This window comes from Heterocephalus glaber, unplaced genomic scaffold (genome assembly GCF_053883595.1).
Source record: "Heterocephalus glaber isolate CG9 unplaced genomic scaffold, H.glaber_assembly_v1.0 deba00001442, whole genome shotgun sequence".
Classification (NCBI taxonomy): Eukaryota; Metazoa; Chordata; class Mammalia; order Rodentia; family Bathyergidae; genus Heterocephalus; species Heterocephalus glaber.
This window is the reverse complement of record NW_028258296.1, coordinates 56,273,946-56,292,671: the sequence shown is the minus strand read 5'-3', so window position 1 is coordinate 56,292,671 and position 18,726 is coordinate 56,273,946. Positions and strand designations below refer to the sequence as shown.

Here is an 18,726-nt window from a genome sequence, read left to right as displayed (position 1 = left end):
TAGGGTGGAGAGTTGTTGTCGCACGTAGGCCTTACTGAAAACGCAAGGTCCCTACATAGACCAATGGGAACGAAAGACTTTTTGAGCCCTGATTTGCATAACGTGGTTATAAAAGCTTCAGGTCCGCCCATTCTTACACTTTTTTCTTTTGCTAAGCTTTGTTGGTAGCGTACGTTACCATGCCTGAGCCGGCAAAATCCGCTCCGGCTCCCAAGAAGGGCTCAAAGAAAGCCGTCACCAAAGCCCAGAAGAAGGACGGCAAGAAGCGCAAGCGCAGCCGCAAGGAGAGCTATTCCATCTACGTGTACAAGGTGCTGAAGCAGGTCCACCCCGACACCGGCATCTCGTCCAAGGCCATGGGCATCATGAACTCCTTCGTCAACGACATCTTTGAGCGCATCGCCGGCGAGGCGTCCCGCCTGGCGCATTACAACAAGCGCTCGACCATCACGTCCCGCGAGATCCAGACGGCCGTGCGCCTGCTGCTGCCGGGCGAGCTGGCCAAGCACGCCGTGTCCGAGGGCACCAAGGCCGTCACCAAGTACACCAGCTCCAAGTGAGTGCCGCCCGCACCCGGCGCTCCTCGGCTGCCTTCCTCAAAGGCTCTTTTCAGAGCCACCCACCTCATCAGAAAAGAGCTCCGTTCACTTCTATTTTCATAGTTTCTTGTCAAAAAGTAACTCTGGTCTAAAGATTTTAGCAGACGGTGCACGTAGCTTTTTAAACGTTTGTAACTTGAAGTTGCTGGCCCCTGGCTGGATTTGCTTGTGTCTATCTTTACTCCTTGCTTAGCTTTCTTAGATGTCAGTTCTAGAGACTCTTCCCGGCCACCCCCTCCCCAGATTTATGTCCAGGCCGCTCTGTTTTGCAGGTCTAAGATCAAGTGACTCATTTCCTTTGGCCACGATTTAAGGGGACTAGAACACAGCTAAGCCCGAATCCGCTGGACACTGCGTGACAGCTTCGTACAAGGAGCTCGACAGCAGCTGTGCGTCCCTCACGGGTTCGGCCCTGCGGTGCTTCCTGTGGACGCCAGCTGTTGTGTACTTGGGGCGGAGCCGGGGCAGTTGGTTCCCAGCCTTTTCCTGATTGGACGACATGAATATTTAAAATTCCGCGCCGCATATTGCTTAGACTTCGGTTACCGTTACCCCTTTGGGACTTTGAAATTCCTATTATTTCTGGGTTTGAGGATCATTTTTTTTCATTTAATACTCTGCTTGGAACGCTGCGGCCTCAGCTTCCTGCAAGGCTCTAGGCATTTAGATTCCGGCGCAAGTTTCCTGGAAGAGACCTCTACAAGGCATCCATTCAGGAATTCATGCTTCTCTTTCCTGCCTGTCTTGCTTCTTCCTAGCAGCTGTCTGAAATTGGTTCATTTGCTCTCTTGTTTATGGTCTCTCTCCCCAAGACTTAGAGGCTTTGCGGGGCTGGTTTTCCGCCGTGTCTTCCGCGCCAATCAGTCCCCTGCACACAGTGAGGACTTCCGTAAAATTTCTGGAATTTGTCTATCCCATCCCTTCCCCAGTTGCTTCCGTGGATGGATGGGCGCCGCTCATTTCCATTCGATGTAAGGGAAGACACGATAAAAATGGTAACGTTTTTGGAGCTCCTGCTTCAAATCTGTCCTTTAGCCATCTCGGTGCAACAGCTGGAGAGAGGCCATGTTGCTTCTTCGTGGAAGAGGCCCTGGGCCCGGTAGGTCCTCCCTTTACCCTTGCCTATGTAGTGTAATCGCCTGGATTTCCGCCGAATTCAGAGCATTGTCTTTGGAAAGAGCCTTTTAAATGAACAGCCCCATCCCATTTTCTTTTCCCCACTGCGGTGAGCTTTTAATTTAATTCACCTCCTTCTCACTGGCTTTTCAGAAATAGGTAGGGGAAATAGGTAGGGCTACGAGGTTAACAGCAGGGGAGAGAAGCTGGTCACACAGCTAATGCTACTATTTTGTATCCTTCTGTGTGAGAGTAATTACAGTTTTATCTCGTGGAATTACAGAATATTGAATCTTTCTGTCCAAGCTTTGATTTTCCTGATGAAGACACTAAGTATCTCTGATCAATTACTCAACTGCTTTTGGCGGAAGGCTTCTAGAGTTGATTGCAGTGGTTTTTTGAAACCAAAGGAGCTCCAGACATTATCACAGACTGAATAAATCATGTTTCTCTTACATGTGTATTTTCAAATGTGTGTCATCCCCCCCCCCCCCCCTTTGAGGCAGTTCTGGCTGGCCTAGAACTCATGGCAGTCCTCCTGTCTCAGCCTCCTGAGTGGTGGGATTACAAATTTGTGTGCTACCACATTGGACCCAATTGTTAGCAAAGCTGACAATTTAAAAGCTTTGCTGACTTCTTTTGATTGCATTTTATTTTCTCAATAAATGTAGTTAGTAGATGCTACTGGCTGTGCTTGGGTTTCTGGAAAAGCTGTGTACCTCTGGCCCTGAGGGTAAATATTTACAAACTGTTAGCCAAACTTCTACCCCAGAGGTGCAGGGGAGGTGGTATAACCTGTTACAAGTCCACTGGCAATACTTAGTGATTGAGAAATATAGGATCACAATTAAGAATCATTACAAATAATATGAAAGAAATAGTCCTTAATAAAGTTTAGCTAACACCTACAGAGCCCTTGTAAGGAGCCAGGTAGTGTTCTAAGCCCTTTAAACATGGTGACTCACTCAATCCTCATGCAATAGTTACCACTGGGTCCCATTTTATAAATAAGGAAACTGAGGCACAGAGAGGGCTTTCTTCACAAACTCTTTGGAGAATAAACTCAGGTTAGTGAAGGGAGTTGAGGAAACAGGATTGCATTCTGAAAACCTGGACCCCATTCTGGATTTGGGGAGGAAATACCTGAAATAGAAATCACCAGTTTTAGTCTCAGATTACACTCTGGATATAAATCGACGGCAGTGGTGGGTGAGCTGGAGGAGGTTTAGGGGCTTTGCTTCTCCCTCCTGAAGGCTGAGGCTCGGCTCAGGTTAGCTGTCCTCACTGCTCGTGGGTACCAGCTAGTACCCTTTCCACTGGGCTGAGAGAGCCTTGCTTGCTGGTTTGGGGTTCTTTCATGATCACTAGAAAGGAAGGTACAAGCAAGGAAGGAGGAAATGGTGACAAAATTTGGTATTTTCATTCCAGAACGAAAGTAATCAGTGACAGTGAAATCAATCTCCTAAAGAACCTCTTTAAACATTTCTTTCTCCTGCTTTTTGCTGTGAGGACTACTGTGAGAATCTGAAACACTGGGAGATTCATAATTGAACAATACATTGGCCAAATATAAAATATAAAAGTTTGTTGCGGGGCATGGTGGCACACACATGTAATCCTGCCACTTGGGAGACTGAGGCAGGAGGATTGGCAGTAATGGTAGCGCAGCCTGGGCTACATAATAAGTTTAAGACCAGTTTGAGCTACACAGCGAGACCCTGTCTCAAAGAACTGAAAAAAAAGAAAAAAGTTTGTTAATACCCAGTGCTGGGTAGGGTTAGGAAAATAGATGTTTTACATGTTGTTAGTAGAAGAATTTAGTGCAAAGTATTTTGTTTTCTTTTTTTTTAAGTGCAAAGTATTTTGTGGGTAATTTAGCAATAGCTACCAAAATTCCTTTTTTATATATAAGAACTGAAAGACCCTAGTTAGCAAGACAGACTCCATATTGCTGCTTGACCCACCTGCCTGCCTTTTAGATGAACTCAGAAGGAGGAAGCTTAGAAACCTCCTCCCCTTAGAGAGTCTCTTAGAAACAACAATTAATCAACTATTGTTTCACAAATGTTCTAACAGCAGGATGTTCCGCTTCTGTACCTTTTGCTTGCTTTACTAGTTCTATCCCATAGGGGGGCCTAGAAACTGCTGGCCTCAAAGGTGTATAAAATATGTTAATCTCCCCCCCAGTCGGGGCTCGAGTCCGATGCTCAGCTCGGGTCCCGGCCGGTAATAAACTCCTGTGTGGATTAATATCGGTCTCTGGTTGGTTCTCTCTCGCTGGGTGCAACGTTCTTGGAGGCCCCAGCGAGACAGCCAGCTGCTCTGGAGCTTATTATCTTGGAGCCTTTGTTTCTTTTTAGGAGAGACCAGGATCGGACATCGGCGGTGTTTGGCCCCTCTGGACACCGGTCTGCGGAAGGAGAGGCCACCCTGACGGTATTCCGGGGCTAGGCCACCCTGACGGTATTCCGGGGCTCCAGGTAGGGCGGTCCCGGTCGGGCCCTATTGCCGATCAACCGACCCACAGGAGTTTATCAGGGAAGCCTCTAGAGGTAAGAATCGAATGATTCTTAGTGCACTGTGAGTAGGTAAGAGGAAGCTGGACATGGCACAGGTTCCTCCTACCTAGAGCTTCTTCAGGACAGCGAGCAGGCTCAACTGGGTTGGAGTCCTCAGAAGAGCAGCTCCCTGGGCGGGGTCCGAATCCATTCAGCCCCAGAGGTTTATATGGCCAAAGTTTGTTTTTTTGTCTGTTTATTGTTGTTTGTCTGTCTGCTTGCTCTGTGTGCCTTTTGCATTTTCACAGGCTAAAATTATGGGTTCCTCACTGTCCACGGAAGGAACTCCAATTGATTGTGTTTTGAATAACTTCAAAAAAATTTATTCCACAGACAGAGAAGATGAATATGGCCTGAAATTTTCTAAAGGCAAATTGAGAACTCTGTGTCAATCAGAATGGCCAAGTTTTGGAGTCAGTTGGCCCCCGGTGGGAACTTATTCTGTGCACATTGCTCACAAGGTTTGGAATGTGGTCATGGGAGTCGGGGCCCCACAGGTCCCGATCGACCTTGGGCACTCAATCCAGACAGGACTACGGTCCATCAGCCCCGTCTTCCTCCTCCCTTTTTCCTTTAAAATAGACAGAGCCCGGGGGAGGATTGATTTATGTCCCTTTTACAACTAGTGATCTTCACAATTGGAAACATCAAAATCCATCCCCCCTTCTCTGAAAAACCTCAGGCATTAATCTCTTCTTGAGTCTGTTTTTCATACCCATCAGCCAACCTGGGATGATGCTTTTACAGATCCTGTTCACCACTGAGGAACGGACCGCATTTATCAACAGTCAAAGAGGCCCTGGGGCCAAACCCCAGCGTCACTCCCAGAACTCGGGGGAATTCAGCCAAGGCTGAAACAGTAGTTCTGTGGTGACACCCTGAATGGGACCCCAATGATGATGACAGTAAGAGGAGGGTGGGGACCTACCACCAACACTTATTAGGGGGACTCCGGGCATTGGCCAGAAAGCCCACTAATTTGAGTAAGGTAAGTGAGGTTTGCCAGGAAAAAACAGTCTCTGGCTGCATTTTTGGAGTGAATCTTGGAAGCCTATAGAGTTTTCACTCCTATTGACCCAGAGGCACCCAAAAATGCAACAGCTTTAAATCTGGCCTTTGTTTCCCAGTCGGCCCCAGGCATTTAAAAAATTACAGAAATTAGAGGGATTCGAGGGAAAGAATAAGACTAAACTCCTAAGCATAGCCCAGAAAGTTTATGATAACTGTGATCCCCCCCCTCCCCCGAAAAAGTCCTAGCCAAGAAACTGGGGAAAGTCACTATTGCTGCACTCCAGGCACAAGAGACAGTCCCTCTGGACAGAAAAAGAGAAAGCCGCCTTTTTGGCTTTAAAGAAAGCCTTAGTGTCAGCACCAGCCCTGGCCCTACCTGATGTCACCAAGCCCTTTTGGTTGTCTATGGCTGAATGAGGGGGCATAGCCAAAGGAGTGCTAGCTCAGGCATTAGGGTCTTGAAACAGACCTGTGGCCTACCTGTCTAAAAGACTTGATCCTGCGGCAAGTGGATGGTCTACCTGTTTGAGGGCAGTTGCAGCCACCGCCCTCCTCGTCCAAGAGGCAGATAAGCTCAGCCTGGGATGGGACCTGGTCACCACCGCACCCCATGCAGTGGTAACATTGCTGAGAGGAGTCCCAGAGTGATGGCTTGCCAACGCCTGCCTGACTCAGTACCAGGCCCTGATGCTGGATGCTCCATGATCAAATTCGCCCAAGAAACGACCCTCAATCCGGCCACCTTACTCCCGGACTCCGACTCGTACGCATGCCCCTCCATGACTGTCTGGACACTCTGACAACTTCCACCACCAACCGCCCAGACCTGACTGATGAGACCTTCTTCACCAATGGAAACAGCTTCATGGAAGACGGAGTCAGGTATTCGGGGGCGGCTGTAGTCAGTCCAGGAAAACAGGTGTACTGGACACAGGCATTAAGCTGGGGGCTTCAACGCAGAGGGCTGAACTAATAGCCTTAACTCAAGCCCTGTTAGGTCCAGACAAGGCTGTCAACATCTCCACTGACAGCCGGTGTGCATTCCCACTGCCCATGTGCATGGCGACGTCTACAGACAGAGAGGGCTACTGACATCAGAAGGGAAAACTATCAAAAATAAAAAGAAATTTTGGCCTCATTGGAGGCAATGTGGGAACCCAGGGCATTGGCCATTATTCATTCCAAAAGCCACCAGAAAGGAGACAGCTTTGAGGCCTGCGGGAACCGAGAGGCCGATGATACAGCCCGAGGAGCGGCCAGAGAACCAGTGGGGCCGATAGACACTGTGCTCATCCGGCCCTTTGGCTGCCTGCCAGAAAGACCCACATATGCCCCGGAAGGGGAAGAGGAAAACCAAAAGCGAGGGGGTACAAAACTGGACTCAGGCTGGTAGAAAGGGACAAACGAACAAATGTGTCTCCCCCGAGCCCTGGGGTGGCAACTTGTTCATCAGTTCCATCACTTAACTCACCTGGGAGAATCAAAGTTAAAAAGACTAATGAGCTCTAAATTTTCAATCCCAGGACTGACCTCTATGGTCCAGGACATCAGTTCCAGGTGTCAGGTGTGTGCACAGGTAAACTCCAAGGCGAGACCAAGGAATGAAGGTAAGTGACTACGGGGAAGAGAGCCAGGGGAACATTGGGAACTTGATTTCACTGAAAAAAAATCCAGCAATAGGTTCAAATATTTACTGGTATTGGCTGACACCTACTCAGGTTGGGTAGAAGCTTTCCCCACTCCTGGAGAATCAGCCAACATAGTGACTAAGGTTTTGCTCCAGGAGATAGTTCCCTGATTTGGCATCCCTCATTACCTGGGGTCCAACAATGGGCCTGCCTTCACGGCACAGATATCCAAATTGTTGGCAAGGGCACTACATATTGATTGGAAGTTACACTGTGCCTATCGCCCACAAAGTTCAGGGCAAGTAGAAAGGATAACTAGGACCCTGAAAGAAACCCTGACTAAATATGTTCTAGAAACTGGTGGTAGGTGGCCCGATCTGCTTCCTCTGGCCTTGTTAAGAGTTAGATGTACCCCACATGTGACAAATTTACCCCTTTTAAAATCCTGTATGGGAGGCCACCGCCACTCCTTCGTAAGTTAAACCTTGAACAGATAACAGAGAGTTCTTGTGTCTCTTTACTTCAGTCTCTTCAAGCCTTACAGATTCTTCAGCGTGAGATCCAGGCTACAATACAACAGACTCCAGAAAAACCCTTTGTGATGTTCCAGCCCCATGGTTTCAAGCCAGGAGACCTGGTCCTGATATGCTTGGTTTGCTTGCACCAAGGACTTGACTAAATACATTCCCAAATCAGTCTTGGCTACCCAATCTGCCACTCTATTTTGTGTCACCGTGTATGTTGTTCCACAAGTCTTGTATTATAATGGAAAAGGGGGCCGTGAACATCTGGGATTAATCACTGAACACTATAGGAGTAAACAGGCTGCCCCGTTTTAGTGCCCATTCTGGTGGGATTAGGAATAGCTGGGTCAGTGGCTATTAGAACTTCCTCCCTGATCCTTTAGGAAACAAATTTTAAAGCCCTAAGCCACCAAGTAGCCAGAGATTTGGGTCACCTGAAAGACTTGATCTTCAGATTAAAAAAACCAGGTTGATTCCCTAGCTGAGATGGTCCTGCAAAATCAAAGGGGACTTGACCTCCTGTTCATAAAACAAGGAGGGTTATGTGTAGCCCTAGAAAAAAACCCTGTTGCTTCTATGCTAATGGTTAACTACCCTCATTTCTGCTGTAACAGGCCCCCTAGTTATCTTAGTTCTGGTTTTGCTTGTGAGACCTTGCATTATAAATGCTCTGACTAAATATGTTAGAGGGTTGATGCAGTTAAACTGATGGTGTTGAGACAAAATTATGAGATTTTAAAAGATGTTTAAAAAAAAAATTCAAAGAGTAAATACAGGAATCAAAGATTTGATTAAGTTACAAGAACCAGTAGGGAATGAAAGACCCTAGTTAGCAAGACAGACTCCATATTGCTGCTTGACCCACCTGCCTGCCTTTTAGATGAACTCAGAAGGAGGAAGCTTAGAAACCTCCTCCCCTTAGAGAGTCTCTTAGAAACAACAATTAATCAACTATTGTTTCACAAATGTTCTAACAGCAGGATGTTCCGCTTCTGTACCTTTTGCTTGCTTTACTAGTTCTATCCCATGGGCCGGGGCGGGGGGGTGGGGGGTGGGTGGGGGTGGGAGGGGGCTAGAAACTGCTGGCCTCAAAGCTGTATAAAACATGTTTGTCAACCCCCAGTCGGGGCTCGAGTCTGATGCTCGGCTCGGGTCCCGGCTGGTAATAAACTCCTGTGTGGATTTAATATCGGTCTCTGGTTGGTTCTCTCTCACTGGGTGCAACAAGAACAAGGTACAAGACAAAAATACCTAAATGAAAAACTCTAAAATACTTGTCCAGGAATGTTGAAAAGCAGCTTTTAAAATTGTAGTTTTAATTCTTGATAATTAAGAAATTCAAATGTATACAAAGAGGCTCTTGTATCCTCAACTATTCCATGTCCTTCAAAATCCCAGATATATTTCACCCATAAATTTTCTTTATGTATTTCTAAAAGATAAAGACCGCAGTAATAAATCACATCTAAAACTATTAACAATAATTCCTTAATTCATTAGGTTGCTGGGGATTTAGCTCAGTGATCCCACTGCACAAGGCTTGGAGTTCGATCCTCAGTACCAAAAAAAAAAATTCATTCGGTTAATGTTCAAGTTTTCAACTTCAATCTTCATCATGTCTCTTAAAAATATTTCATTTGAACTGGATCCAAAAAAGTTCTACATATTGTGATTGATAATATCTTTAAACTTTTCTGTAGGATACTTTCTATCTTTTTTTCCCCCCAGTATTGGGAATTGAACTCAGGACCTTATGATTGCCAGGCAGGCAAGGTGCCACTGTGCTACATCCCCCCTGCCCTCCTATCTTTTGAAAAAATTTCCTTGTAATTACTTCATTGAAGAAACTGAGTTGTTTTTCCAGTAGTTTTTCATTCTGAATTTTTTTGGGAGTAGTCTGAGACAGTGTCTTGCTACAGAGTCCAGGGTTTTGGACTTGTCTTGTTCCTCCTGTCTCAGCCTCCCGAGTGCTGGGATTACAGGTTGGCGCCACCACGCCCAGCTCTTATTCAGGATTTTGCTGATTGCCTCTCTGTGATTTGGTTTACCACATTCTTGTCCTCTATATTTCTTGTAAATTGAGAGTTAAAGGCTTGGTCAGATTTAAGTTTACCTTTTCAACCTGGTTAGAGCCTTCATAGTAGGTACTCTGTTTTTCCTATGAGGATACATGTAATGTCTGGTTGTTCCACATCTTTTGTGATGACAGCAGCCGTTGATTCTCATCCATTAATTCTTTCGAGATTGCAAAATGATATTCTTTCACTCCACGTGTGATACTTACACTTCAGTAAAGGGAAAGAAGTATTAATTTCTAAAAGTGAATATCTAGAAACTACTTATATCTATTAGCAGGTGGCAAAAAATGGCAGGGTTCCTTTTGGTTGTAAATAGGAATGTATGACGGAGCCCACCGTCACTTGTCGAACAGCACCTGAATGGGGGAGTGAGGATGAAGAAAAAGAAAGACACAGAGATAGACTCAGGAGGGCTCCCAGAGAGATTGAGACCACAAGTTTATTTTTTCTGGATCTTTTATACACTGAACAGGCTGTGGCTATTTTTAGTCCTGGCCTTGATACAGAAACGCCCACTTCTCTTTTCTTTGGAATTTCCCCATTCTCTAGAATTTCCCTGTTCTTTTAGTTCTTTATATCTCTGGGTAAAAGAACATGCATCATGGCACAGGACAATCTTTAAAGATAAGCATTTGGTTTGGCAGGGACAGAGTATTCCCAGAGCTGATATCTTGTCCTTTACGGTGGAGGGCAAAGTTAAAATGGAATCTTCATAGCTAACACCGCTGTCCACAAATGTACGTGGATCAGTATTTTTGTGTGGTAGTAAATTTTTTCTGGATTTGCAAGTAACAAAACTAATAATTGTGGCTGGTCTTAAAGAGAGGAATTTGGTTGGGCCAGAGGGAGGCTTTTGCTTTTTCTTTCCAATCTTTCAATGCTCTTGGAATTTATGATTAATTGTATACGTAAAAACAGAGCATGCTGGGCATGGTGGTGCACACCTGTAATTCTAGCACTTGAGAGGCTGAGGCAGAAGGATCGCTGAAGAGTTGGAGGCCAGCCTGTACTACATAGTGAGTTCAAGGCCAGCCTGGACTGCCTAGTGAGACCCTGTCTCAAAAAACAAAAAACAAAACAAAACAAAAAACCCCAAAACAAAAACATCGTCAGCGGAGGTTATGTGGTCAGTGGGATTGGTGATTATTGAAAAAAATAAAATAAAAAAGAAAGAAAAGAAAGAGTAAAGAAAAATCCCTAGTGCTGTGAGAACATTTTTGGTGAAAATAATTTATTTCAAAATACCTATCCTAAGCCAGATGTGGCAGCACATGCTTCTAATCCCCAAATTCTGGAGGCCGAGGCAGGAGAATCATCTTCAGTTTGAGGCCAGCCCAGGCTACATAGTGAGTTCAAGGCCAGACTGAATGACGTAGCAAGACCTCATTTTAAAAAACCAGAAACAAACTGATGCCACAAACCAAAAACCAAAAACAAAAAATCATGGCTTTGTTGGATCTTCTCTATTCCTGAAGACTTTATTCTTATGTAAGACTTCAATGGATTACATTCATTTCCAACTTCCTGTTTTCTTCCTCTTTAATCTATCCTGCACACCTAAATCACGATAAAGATAGAAAGATCAGAATAACCTTTCAAAATATCGCCCTGGACTTGCTCAAAAGCCTACATCAACTCTCCCAAGCTGGTTTATCAGCTCTCCTCTGCACCTGGCTTCCCTTCCCTCCACCGCTCAGTCCTCATTTTGGAGAGGGCGACTGGCTCTCCTGCCTGTCCCATGGCCATACTGTGACTACGGCCTCCTTGGTCCAGTCCTGTTGATTCTTAGGAGAAGCACTCAGGGAACATCTCCTGGATGATTTTTAAATAGCATTTGGAGTGGTGATGTCCCAGTCCCAGGCCTATAAATCAGCCCACAAATCCCAGGTTCTTTCAGAGTCTCTGTGTCATTGTTGTTGCTATTATTTTAAATTGATTGCTCTTAGCATTTTTGAACATTTTTAACCTGAGATTATAGGCATGTGCCATCACGCCTGGCAGAGTCATGTTTGTGTTTGTTTGCTTGTGTGTTTTTTTTTCTTTTGAGACTGTGTCTTGCTATGTCCAGGCTGGCTTTTAACTTGCTGTGTAGCCCAGGCTGACCTCGAACTCTCCATGATCCTCCTGCCTCAGCCTCTGGGGTGCTGGAATTATAGGTATGTGCCACCATATTTTGCAAAAGCCATGTTTTTCAAGAAGGAGGCGGAAGAAGTATAGAGTATTAGTTTTCTATGGATGTGTAACAATTTATCACCAATTGTGGTTTAAGATAATGCTTATTATCCTATCCATTCTGTAGACAAGGGCATGGTGTAGTTGGAGTCTTGGCAGAGTCTTACAAGGCTGAAATCAAGATGTCAACAACCAGGTGATGGTCTTACCCAAAGCCTGGAGTCTTCCAAACTCCCTCTAGTTGATGCCAGAATGTGATCCTCGGCAGTTGGAGAACAGAGGCCCTCAGGTGTAGAAGCCGCTCCTCTTCACAGGCCGGTCCACCTTACCATGGATGTTCCTGAGTCATCTGTTTTTGGGGTTTTTGTTTTTTTTTCCGGAAACAGGGTCTCACTATGTAGCCCAGGCTGGCCTTGAACTCACAGGGATCCTCCTGCCTCAGCCTCCTGAGTGCTGGGATCACAGGTGTGCACCACCACAGTTGGCTATCTGTGGCTTCTCTGTTGTTTCAGTGGTCTAATTCAAGGAGAACTTTCTTTTAAGGAGCTCTCCTGAACAAGTCAGGATGTCCCTTTCATTAATTCAAAGTCAGCTGGTTAAGCGTCTTAAATACATCAGCAAAGTCCCTTCACATTTGCCGTATTTTCTTTTTTTTTTGGTACTGGGGATCGAACTCGGGTCCTTGAGCTTGCGCAGCAGGCAGCGAAACCACTGAGCGAAATCCCCGGCCCCATATTTTCTTGATTAGATGAAAATCACAGGTTCTGTCTCTACTCAAGTAACATCAGTGTTCAGCAATCACAGAGAAAGGGGTTATTTTGGCTGAAGTCTGGTCTTTTGCTATGGTGTAGATTAACTTTCAAAAGAAAAGGGTAAAATTTAAAAATCTTCAGGTCTTAAAAGTGTGCTATAGACAAATCATTTCAAATCCCCAAAATATACTCTGAAAGGTCAATGTCACGGTTCTTATTCTACAGCAGAGGAAACAGGTTCATACATGTAGAGTAACTTGGAATTTTCCTTCCAGGCCGTTATATTGTTTCCGAACTTTGCTCAAAGGGGAACAGTATTTTTGTTTGTTTTGTTTTTTCATGTATCTGTTTTATAAAGGAGGAAACTGATGTTTATGGAGTTGAAACAACATGACATTCTCTGATACACCCTGAGATGTCCTGACTTTTACTAAAATACTTGTCTAGGACTTGCAAATCCCGGGGAATCTGAGGATCTGTTCATCTATTTGCCACATTATTTAACAGAACCTTAGAACATCAGGGCTGGGAAGTGCATGGCGTCATCCGGTCCGGTTTCCTTATTATGTCTTTTCCTCGGACTTGAGGATAAAACTCTGCTCCGCTGCCTGTTGCCATCGGGTCCCTAAGTGGTGCGGTGTCCTCAGAGGCCCACTTGGGCCGCGCCTGGCGAGCTCTTCCTGGTGCTTGCGTCCTCAGCTCCTTGGGGCTCCCGCCAGCTCCAGGCTCTGCCCGTGTGGCCCGAAGCGAGGTCGTCAGCGGCTCCTGCTGCCGGCTACTGGCTCTGTGAAGGGGGCGCCCTCCTCCCAGGCACTCAGGCAGGACGTCAAGTCATCTCTGATTACTTTTTGCCTCAACAACCCCTTTCTGGCCTTTCCCTCATCCAGGTTTGGGCAAGTGTCCATGTGCAGTAGTCGGCAGCTTCCTCCTGCCCATGGCTGTGGCTGGTTCCCTCGTTTGCATCTTCACCCTCTTCTTTATCCCCGAGGCCCTGACTTGACCTCTTTCCCTGGATGCTGCTCCTTTCCGATTCCTTCTGCACCCTTGACCCTCACGTTTTAATCTTCTTCATACAAAGCTCACATCATGCTACCTGCCTGTTTGAAATCGTGTCACTGTGTCCCTTGGCATCTCCTCCTTTCTTCTTTTTCATTTGGAAATAGGGCCTTTGCAGATGGAATTAGTGAAGGATTTCTGATGAAATCTTCCTAGATGTAGGGTAGGCCTTAAATTCAATGACCGCTATGTGTATAAGAGAAACGAGGTTGGAATCTGGACTGGGAGACATAGTGTGACATTGGGGGAGAGACTGGAGTTCTGCCATCACAAGCCAAGGACACCAGGGGTTGCCAGGAGCTAAAAGCAGCAAGAAAGGATTATTCTGCAGAGCCTGTGGAAGGAGCGTGGTAACTTGATTTCAGACCTCTCGGGTCTCAAACCATGCAAGAATGAATTGGACTTGCTGGTAGTGTTTTGTTCTGGCAGCCAGGGAAGCGAATACAGCATGGTCACAGCACTCTGGGTATGAGCGTCCCTCTTCCCATGAAGAGGCCCCCTCCGCTGCTGTCAGCTTGAGTAGAGGCCAGCAGTGGACTGTGGGGTATTCGTTAGGTTCCCTAGAGGCACAGGTTTAATGTAATACTGTATTTGTACTCATATTATGTGTTACATTCACAGAAAGGATTTATAAAGTAAGCTTACCATGGCCATCTGTGGATTCAGGGGTGGAAGAATGCAAAATGACCGTCTGGGCCCTGGAGAGTCGGAGGATCCAGTCCAAAGTTGAAGGCCTGAAGCTCACTGGGAGTCCTATGTGAGTGAGTATGGGGAAGCCCAAGGGTCGGCTGAAAGAATGTCCAAAGGAGATGCCGAAGACCATAGCTCCTCCAAAGAAGCAGAGGGCAGACTTCCTTCCTCTTTCCCTTTTCAATTTTACAGGCCCGTTGGCTGGTGTCACGCCCACCCTGGTCGGGTCTTTCCTCCTCACTTGGTGGCCCACATGTCAGTCATCCTGACACACTCAGAACCATGCTCCACTAATCCGCTAGGTGTTTCTTAACCCATTCAAGTTGACACCACGATTATCTACCATACTTGGGAAGGCCAACAGTTTTGAGAACTCAGTGCCACTTTCAAAGGTAAGAGATGTTTTGGGAAACTCTGGGCTAAACCGGGGAAGCTGGTCAGGGCCACGAAGAGCCAGTCTGCAGCCAGAGAGGATCACTGTGGGCTCGGAGTCTCATTCCTGATCCCTCTTCCTCCTCTCCTTCTGCCTTTGATCACATTCAAATCTCCCTCATTCCAAATACAAAGCTCTAGTGTCTTTTCTGAGTGTGAAAATGGCGAATTAGTTTTCCATTGCTGTTTTAATAAATTACCACAAACTTTGTGGTTTAAGCAGCTTAAATGGACTCTCTTCTAGTTTTGGAGGTCAGAAGCCCCAAACAAGTCTTTGGCAGCCAAAACATGTACCAGAGACTAGTTACTTCTGGTGGGTCCAGGAGGAGGTCTGTTCCTTGACTCTTCAGCTTCTAGAAACTTCAGGCAGGTTTTTGCTCCTGGACAGTTGCTCCAGTCTCTGCTTGTATCATTGCATCACCTTCTCCCTCATTGGCCTTCTTGTTTCCCTAAAGTAAGAGCTTGATTACTGGATCCATTCCACTGATCCTTGTATGCTTGCCATTTCAAGTCTTACTTACTCACACCCACAGTCCCTTTGCTATATAAAGTAACATCGATTCCAGGCCCTGGGGTGTGGATCTCTCCAGAGGGTCATTATTCAGTTTACCACAAGTGTGCACTCCTCCCTGAAGCATTCCCTTCAAACGCTGTGTGCAGCTCAGAGCACCAAAGCAGGTAATGGTGGACTTTAGCCGTTTATTGGCAAGGGGTTCAGCACAGGCTAGCTAACCTCCTTTCCCCTTCCTCGGCCAACTTGGATGAATTCCTTCCAGAGTCAGGTTGGACTTCCTCTGGCCTGCAAATTCCTGAGAGCTGGGAGAGATCTGGGGATTGTGACCTTTTAAGTGAAAATCCGAAGGTTAGTGGAATTGGGCCCTCTTTAGGCATGCCCGACTGACTATCGTACTCCAGGCACAGTCAGGATGCTGATGTACTGAGATGAACCAGGTGAAATACTTACTGTGAAGGGACTCTGAATCTATCAGGAGGCATAAATGAATCCCAGAGAAGCTGCTAAAATAGAGGGCAGGGTATGCTTCTTAGATCCTGAGGAGAATGCTCTCAGTGGCTGCATGGGGCACAGGAGAGGAAGCTTCCAGGGTTTGAATCCTGAAGAGTAGAGAGCTGGCCTGTGAAGGACAGGAAGATGCCTGGACAGAAAACAGAATTTGCCAAACCGTGGCACAGGTGGACATTACAGACACTGGGTAGGATCAGAGCAAACCGGAGCAGCTGAGGGCGTAGCTCGGGAACATCTAATCATGAGTCCGGGAAGTTTATAGCTTAGGAGTGCTAAGAGATTTACACTTGAAATTGCTTTACTTTTCCTGAATAGTTAATAAATGATAGTATTACATTTTTCTCCTCATTTTGGACAAGACACTGCTTTTCACTACCTGGGAACTAGTTCTTTGTTCATCTCCGTACAACACCATGGGGCAGGTTTCAGGCTGTTCCTTTCATAACAAGCGGGAGGTAGAGCCAGGACTCAGCCCAGGTGTGTGACTTAGTGCTTAGTTTCTGCTTCTTTGCACTGACTGTGACGTGTGTGTGTGTGTGTGTGTGTGTGCGCGTGTGTGTGTGTGATTATGAAGTTAACAGGGTGAGAGCATGGAAAGATTTTAAAGCACAGGAGTGACAAGCTCATCCGTGGAGCAAGGTGGAAGATTTTCTCTCCTAGATGTTGATGAGATCAGGTGTGCAGTGCGTCAGCAGGTAGAGAAGAGGGAACCGAATCAGAGACCCTTGACCTGTGTATCATGTACCTCCTGTTACTTCTTCTCTGAGCTTCCAATATGAGCTCTTCATTTGGTGTTTTGTGCTTAAGGAGATGAACTTTAGAGTCCTGCACTTTGGACAGAATCCCTAGCCCAGGGACTTAACAGTGGAAACTTGGGCAAAATGCTCAAAACTTCTTAGTCTGTACACAGGAATGATAAACATCCGTTGCCTTGCAGGGTTATCATGGTAAATAAAAGAGATGGAGTTAGGTGTGGTGGTGCATGCCTGTAATACCAGCACTTGAGAGGCTGAGGCAGGAGGATCGCCACAAGTTCAAGGCCAGCCTGGGCTACACAGTTAATTCAAATCCAGCCTGAACTACATTGCGAGACCCTGTCTCAAAAAACCAAGAAATAAAAAAATTTTAAAAATGTAAAAGAGAGATGTGAGATATAAAGTGTGGTCGGCACTCACTGAGTTTAGTTAATATAGATTGTTATTTTTAAACTTCAGTGCACAATGTGGCCCCGTTGATACCACATTCGCCTTCTGACATTAGCAGGCCTGAGGGCCAAGCAGTTGAGGGGCCAAAATAGTATGCAGAGACTCCAGTGTATAAAACATTTATAACCATTAGTCAGGTCTCAGGCCTTAAGTGACCCACGGTGCACAGTGACATTGTAAGATCACACACTGAGCAGTCTTCCGATTCCTGGCCAGCTAGTTCCACAACAAGGCATCCGGCATTCCTGGCTGCCACAGCCTACAGCCCAGTGACCTGGGGAAGGGAAACGTTCTTTAAAGATCCTCCTGCCTTGGGCTGGGCCTGGTTTCAACTAAGAACCTGTCTTTCATAAATTCCTTTGCAAGTTTCTTATGTGATTAAGGCCCCCGAGGAAACACTGACTATCTAAAAAGGACAGGAAGACATTTTGCAATTCCAAAGTAACTTCTAAGTGAAACCATCAATAAAAAATGTAATTACCCTATTGCTGGAACCCTCTGAGTTACTCTTGTGTGCATAAAAACGGTATCCAGTCTCTAGTAGATGCCTTCGTGGTGGTGCCCACCTTATAAATGGAAGATGTAACTCTACTTACTTCACAATAAATTCCACCTTTACTTCTGCACAGCTGCCTATGTGTCTTGACTGAATATTTTTTTATCAAGAGCACAAAGAACTGAGGACCAAAGAGGCCAGGGACAGGTTCCTTGCTGCAGAGACCCAGAGGCACTCAGGACACTCTTCTGGTGATGTTCACCCCCTCCCAATTTCTCTCCTGCTAACTCCCCTCAGTGTTTCTGCTTGCTCGGGATGTGTGCCTCAGTCATCTCCTCCATAACCCTGGGTGGATCTCACGCCATTCCCTGTCTTCTGAGGGCTTCCCTGCAGATATGTCCAGTGAAGCCTCTTCATTTAATGGACTAATATTGCTAACTCCCGATGGGTACATTGTGGTAGATAACATCAATCTCAATGTCAGGGAAAGCCTCATGCATCTTCTTGGTTTTAAAAGCAATCTCTGCTCCCTGAATTTCCCACCTTAGTAAAATCTATCTTTATCTCCTAGCTTCTCATCCCAGAAGCTCCTTCTCTTGCATTCTCCAAAATGCCTACATGGCCAAATCTTATTCAGCCTACCTTCTGTGATTCCCTCATATCTGTCATTTAATCTCTGTCCCCTTCTATCACTGCCTTAGCTGAGGCCAGTGTCAGCATTATTGAGACTCAGATCCAATTAACAACACAAGTTCCAGGGAAGACTTTTCCTAGAAGCAGGCCTGATGTCATAAGAATTTTCAAGAGTCTGTGAATTGCTTTTTGCTTGATTATTTTTAACCTGCAAGCACAGAACTACTTATGTACCTGAATAATTAGATTTTGATATGGGCATTAAAAAAATTGGGTACTAGTTTGCTTCAGTTTTTCAAACTAACACAACTATTCCAAATGTTTTCTTATTAGGCCTTGGAAGTTTGTCCTTCACAGAATAGTGGCAGGAATGTCAACTTTGTCCTCTTACCAAAAAGGCATAAATGCTGTCGCTAAATTTCCTGTGGCAGTTTAGGAATCCTGAAGGTTCTGGAGAATACCTGAGTCTCAGCGAATCACAGTGAGAATTAGAGTCTGTTGCCAAATCTCTAAAATGGCTGCTGATAGGTAAGGCAGCAATATCCTGCCAAGGCCTTGCTCCAGGCTGAGGGGGACTGGGTCAGATAGGCCACACTTCCTCAGAAAGTCAGTGTAATATATACCCTGTTGTTCTCCTCCTTCTGTGAGGGGCAGGGAGCTCAGTGGGACCAAGTGGTAACTCTGGAACTCTTTCATGGTCCAAGCCCAGAACCTCTGTTGTGTATCTGCCCTGAAAGGCAGAATATGAGGCT

At 45.9% G+C, this 18,726-nt stretch overlaps 1 protein-coding gene across 1 annotated transcript; it reads left to right on the top strand.

Annotated features, from left to right (window-relative positions):
• The first annotated feature begins 122 nt into the window (after positions 1-122).
• H2bc21 (H2B clustered histone 21) lies at positions 123-2,170 on the top strand. Its single transcript, XM_087213370.1, has one exon. The coding sequence runs from the start codon at positions 180-182 to the stop codon at positions 558-560; it is 381 nt and encodes a 126-aa protein (XP_087069496.1). The 5' UTR covers positions 123-179; the 3' UTR covers positions 561-2,170.
• The last annotated feature ends 16,556 nt before the right edge of the window (positions 2,171-18,726 follow it).

Coding starts and splice junctions, on each gene's coding strand:
- H2bc21 (XM_087213370.1), top strand. CDS start 180: ATGCCTGAGCCGGCAAAATCCGCTCCGGCTCCCAAGAAGGGCTCAAAG.